Here is a 5,790-nt window from a genome sequence, read left to right as displayed (position 1 = left end):
GTTTTGTTTTGTTTTTTATTTTGAGACAGAGTCTTGCTCTGTTGCCCAGGCTGGAGTGCAGTGGCGCTCTCTTGGCTCACTGCAAACTCCGCCTCCCAGGTTCACGCCATTCTCCTGCCTCAGCCTCCCGAGTAGCTGGGACTACAAGCACCTGCCACCACGCCCGGCTAATTTTTTGTATTTTCGGTAGAGATGGGGTTTCACCATGTTAGCCAGGATGGTCTCGATCTCCTGACCTCGTGATTAACCCACCTCAGCCTCCCAAAGTGCTGGGATTACAGGCATGAGCCACCACCCCTGGCCCTCTTTTAGTCATTTTAAAATATACAATCAAATTATTATTGACTATAGACACCCAATAAATTTACTAATTTTTGAGACTCCAAACTTCATTGAGTAATAACTTAATTAACATTTCCAAATTCTTTGAACAGTGCCTGAGTACCTAAGAATAAATATCAGTCATTCATTAAGAATAAAAATTAAAAAGTCAGCATCTCATCTCTTGGATCATCAGTGAGGTAATCAAATGACTCTTCTTTAAAATAACATCTATATTGAGATGAGTATAGTTATAGTTAAGTAAGATATTCTAATAAAAAATATCAGAATTATACTTGATTATAAATTTGAAAAGTCAGAATTATACTTGATTATAAATCTATGAGATTGGGAATATGTCTTTTTATAAAAGAATTAATGTTTGATTTGCATCTGTGTTGAAAACTTAGACTGCTCAATAAGAATTTTTTACTGAATCACTAAATTAATCAATCAATAAAACTAAACAGACAAACAAAATTATTCCTCAGAAATTTTGTTGTTGGACCATTAAAATGCATTATGGAATTTTTGAAAGTTGGGGGGAGAAGGAGACAGTAAACATAACCTATATTTTCTCTTGTCTTTTTCTTAACTCTAGGAAAACCCAAATAGCTCAAATTTTGAGCTATTTCATAACCTACCAGACTTATCATGCTAACACTGAATAAAACAGACCTAATACCAGCTTCATTTATTCTGAATGGAGTCCCAGGACTGGAAGACACACAACTCTGGATTTCCTTCCCATTCTGCTCTATGTATGTTGTGGCTATGGTAGGGAATTGTGGACTCCTCTTCCTCATTCGCTATGAGGATGCCCTGCACAAACCCATGTACTACTTCTTGGCCATGCTTTCCTTTACTGACCTTGTTATATGCTCTAGTACAATCCCTAAAGCCCTCTGCATCTTCTGGTTTCATCTCAAGGACATTGGATTTGATGAATGCCTTGTCCAGATGTTCTTCATCCACACCTTCACAGGGATGGAGTCTGGGGTGCTTATGCTTATGGCCCTGGATCGCTATGTGGCCATCTGCTATCCCTTACGCTATTCAACTATCCTCGCAAATCCTGTCATTGCGAAGGTTGGGCTTGCTACCTTCCTGAGAGGGGTACTACTCATTATTCCCTTTACTTTCCTCACCAAGCGCTTGCCCTACTGCAGAGGCAATATACTTCCCCATACCTACTGTGACCACATGGCTGTAGCCAAATTGTCCTGTGGTAATGTCAAGGTCAATGCCATCTATGGTCTGATGGTTGCCCTTCTGATTGGGGGCTTTGACGTACTGTGTATCACAGTCTCTTATACCATGATTCTCCGGGTGGTGATCAGCCTCTCCTCAGCAGATGCTCGGCAGAAGGCCTTTAATACCTGCACTGCCCACATTTGTGCCATTGTTTTCTCCTATACTCCAGCTTTCTTCTCTTTCTTTTCCCACCGCTTTGGAGAACACACAATCCCCCCTTCTTGCCACATCATTGTAGCTAATATTTATCTGCTCCTACCACCCACTATGAACCCTATTGTCTATGGGGTGAAAATCAAACAGATACGAGACTGTGTCATAAGGATCCTTTCAGGTTCTAAGGATGCCAAACCTTATAGCATGTGAATGAACACTTGCCAGGAGTGAGAAGAGAAGGAAAGAATTACTTCTATTTGCCTCATGCAGGAGCTGATAAAATCTTTCTGGAAGTACTGTATTGATCACAAAACAGAGTGCATTCTCAGTAAGTACCTTGGGAATCTCAACATCACTGGAAGGCCCACCAACATTTCTGTATATTTTATACCTTCTCAGTCATGTGAAGGACCAGTTTAATAATTAAACCATATTTTATTTGACATAACCTGATGAGTCCATTTTTTATGAAAAGAAAAATCTAAGTAGAAGGAGATGATGTGAGTCCTCTTTTCAATGATCATGATTTTCAGATTAATAGGCAGTTATTACTTTTGTCTGGAAAACATGTGCTATATATTTCTCATAACTACCAAAAACCTATTTCTTCAATGACATTTTCCTGAAGGGGAAACTAGAGTGTATCCCATAAAGTCATTACTATAATGAGTTTTAAGTCTCTAAGCATCTAACTAAATTAATATTAGGCTACTGAATAGGTCACATAATTATTTCACAACAGAATAATTGGCTATTTCATTTTCTTTAAAGGGGCTTTAAAAAAAGCAGAGTCTGGAAAGAGAGGTAGAGCTCTTAACCAAAAATAAAAAACAGTATAATTTTTTTTCTAAGACCTATATGAAAGAGGATCAAAATCTACTTGTTTCATTTTATCTCTAATTGTGAATCTAGTAAGGAAAATTAGGTATATATTTCTAATAGTTAAGATTTATCTAAATTAGAAAACAAGTGAGAAACTATAGAACACAGTACTTTCATATTAATGTCTCATAAACTAAGCCAATTATATAAGGAGTATAAACTCAACTTTTACTGTTATTTTTCTATGTCCAACTGACAAGAAGACATGTACTTCCCTGAAATTTAGTTACCTATGGTCATCAAATTGCATTTATTCACTTAGTGAATCCTTCTTGACTATCTTGCATTTTACAAGCTGGCCAAACAGCAGCACCCTCTAAAATATAATTATCCTCCATGTATCACCCTATTTCAGTATTTGCTATATCCTAAAGCTAAAAGTTGTCAATATTCTCTTTACTTCCTCTCCTCAACCTGACATCACGCTTCTCCTAGTTTTTCTTTCTCTTATCCCAGTTGTTATCTGAAATTGCTATTGTCAACTTCACCAATGCTTTTCCATGTTAACAAACTAAACCTCCTGCTTTGTTCATCTCACACTCTGTCTCAGGAATATTGATTTCAGTTCAGTATTTCCAATATCTTAAAACACTATATTAGTTTTACTTAATTCAGAGACACTACATATTTCATTTATGCAATACACTTTGTTTAACTTTGATTTGTTTTCTACATTCTCTTCCTAGGTGTTCTCCTTTAGTGTCATGGTCTTAAGTATTCGCTATAAAACTAATGATTCCCCAAAGGAAGCTAAGGTTCAGAAACTGTTTGCCACATACTTATTCTTCATGGCACATTATCTTACTTAGACAGGTCAATATCTCCTTTTTCCCTCTGTGTTCTCCAATTCTACTCCAATTTTCCATCTCCTGCTCCTTCAGTTTAGCTCCCAGTGATTTTGGCATAACTTTTGGTATATTTAGTTTCCTTAAAAATAGATGTTATTATTCAGTGATTTAATGTGTTTTAATTTAAATACATTTTATTATGCTAAACAACTTAATCTGCTAATTTCTCACTCAATACTTTAAGATGTATTTATCTTAAATATTTATCTTGGAACATGTATTTATATTTTACACTTGTCAATTTAATGTATATTACTTATTTCAAAATTGTTAAGTTGGCTAGATATGGTTTTGATAAAAAATTTGCATCTACTAACTTCACAACACACAAAAATCACTTGTGCTTCCATACACTATCCTTGAACAATGTGAAATGGAAATTAAGAAAATAATCTCTTTTACAGTAATAATATCACGAATATAACACTTTGGAATAAATTTAACCAAAAAGGCAAAAATTTATGCACTGAAAACTACAAAACTTTCTTTTTTTTTTTTAAGGAAGACGCAAATAAATGGAAAGGTATTTTATGTTCACATTTTAGAAGACTTGCCACTGTTAAAATTTTCATACTGCATGAGGTAACTATGAACTTAGTGCAATCCTTATTTAATTCCCAAAGAAAATTTTTATAGAAATAAAAAAGCAGTGCTAATATTCATGTGGCACCACAAAGGACTATAAATAACTGAAACAATCTTGAGAAAGAACAAAGTTGAAGGCCTTACACCTCATTATTTAAAAATATATTATAAAGCCACAACAATTAAAACACTATGTATAAATAAGTATAATAAACTAAAACAGTACGGTATTAAGACACATAGACCAATGGAATAGAGAGCTCAATAATAAACTCATGCACATATGGTTAATGGGTGTTCAACAAGGGTGGCAAGAAAACACAATGGGGAAAGACAGTCTCTTCGACAAATGAATTTGGGAAAACTGAATATCCATATGCAAAAGAATGAAATTGGACTCTTATCTTATACCACATACAAAAATAGATTCAAAGTGGACCAAAGACTTAAACAAAAGAATTAAAACCACAAAACCCCTAGAAGAAAACAAAATAGAAATATTTCATAACATTGGTCTTGGCTATGATTTCTTAGTTATGACATTAAAAACACAAGGAAAAATAGCAAAAATAGGCAAATGGGACTATATCAAACTGAAAAGCTTTTGCACAGCAAAGAAAACAATCAATAGAGTAAAACAGCAACTTACAGAATGGGAAATAATATTTGCAAATCATATATCTGATAAGAGATTAAAATCTAAAACATATAAAGAACTTCTACAAATCAATAAAAAAATAGAAAGAAAAAAGAAAATGATTAAAAAATGACAAAATGACTTGAGTGACATTTCTCCAAGGATGTAATTCAAATGGCCAACAGGTATATGAAAAAATGTCCAACGTCACTAAACATCAGGGAAATGCAGCTCAAAACCACGATGAGATATTACCCTTAAGATGGCTATTATCAAAGTAGAAAACCTAAGATGTGTCAGCAAGGATGTTGTAAAAAGGGAATCATTATGATAATGTAAAATGATGAAGCTTCTGTGGAAAACAGTCTGGAGTTTCCTCAAAAGATTAAAGGTAAAACTACCAAATGATCCAGGCTCCCCACTTCTGGCTATTTGCCTGAAAGAATTGAAAGTAGGATTTAGAAAGGATGCTTTCATTCCTACTTTCATTGCAGCAATATTCACAGTAGCCAAGATGTAGAAGAAACCTAAATGTCCACTAATGGATGAATGGTGAAAGATAATGTGTTATATATATATTCACTTGAATATTATTTAACAATAAGATGAGGAAATCTTGTCATAAGCTGCAAAATAGATGAATTCTCCAAACATTATACTAAGTGACATAAGCTATTCACAGAAGGATAAATACCACATATTTTCCCTTAGATGAAATATCTAAATTTATCAAACTCATAAAAGCGAAGGTAAAATGGTGGTTACCAAGGGCTGGAGAAAGCAAGAATGGAGAGCTGCTGTTCAGTGGATATAAAGCTTCAGTAATGCAAGATAAAAAGTTTTAGGGATTTTCTATACAATAGTTTGCTTATAGTTAACAATACTGTACAGTCAAAAATGTTAAGATAGATCTCATGGGTTTTTAAAATCACATTTAAAAAGATTGTTGAATGATATACTAGAAATACTGAAAGAATAAAATACGTACTTATTCACTGAGGCTTTTATATCCAGCCAAACAGTTCTTCAAAAAAAAAAAAAAAAAAAAGAAAAAAGAAATAAAGACAATATCCCCCCAAAATATCAAAATACTAAGAAAATAATTGT

At 34.0% G+C, this 5,790-nt stretch overlaps 1 protein-coding gene across 1 annotated transcript; it reads left to right on the top strand.

The window, feature by feature from the left end:
• The first annotated feature begins 458 nt into the window (after window positions 1–458).
• On the top strand, window positions 459–2,179 carry LOC103247873 (olfactory receptor 52N4). Its single transcript, XM_038004953.2, has 2 exons — window positions 459–521; window positions 923–2,179. The coding sequence occupies exon 2, from the start codon at window positions 976–978 to the stop codon at window positions 1,939–1,941; it is 966 nt and encodes a 321-aa protein (XP_037860881.2). The 5' UTR covers window positions 459–521; window positions 923–975; the 3' UTR covers window positions 1,942–2,179.
• The last annotated feature ends 3,611 nt before the right edge of the window (window positions 2,180–5,790 follow it).

Source organism: Chlorocebus sabaeus, chromosome 1, assembly GCF_047675955.1.
Source record: "Chlorocebus sabaeus isolate Y175 chromosome 1, mChlSab1.0.hap1, whole genome shotgun sequence".
In the NCBI taxonomy this organism is placed as follows: domain Eukaryota; kingdom Metazoa; phylum Chordata; class Mammalia; order Primates; family Cercopithecidae; genus Chlorocebus; species Chlorocebus sabaeus.
The sequence above is the reverse complement of the archived record's forward strand: the minus strand, read 5'-3'. Positions and strand labels throughout refer to the sequence as shown.

Bases quoted from the DNA above. Each gene is read 5' to 3' on its own strand.
- LOC103247873 (XM_038004953.2), top strand. From the start codon at position 976: ATGCTAACACTGAATAAAACAGACCTAATACCAGCTTCATTTATTCTG.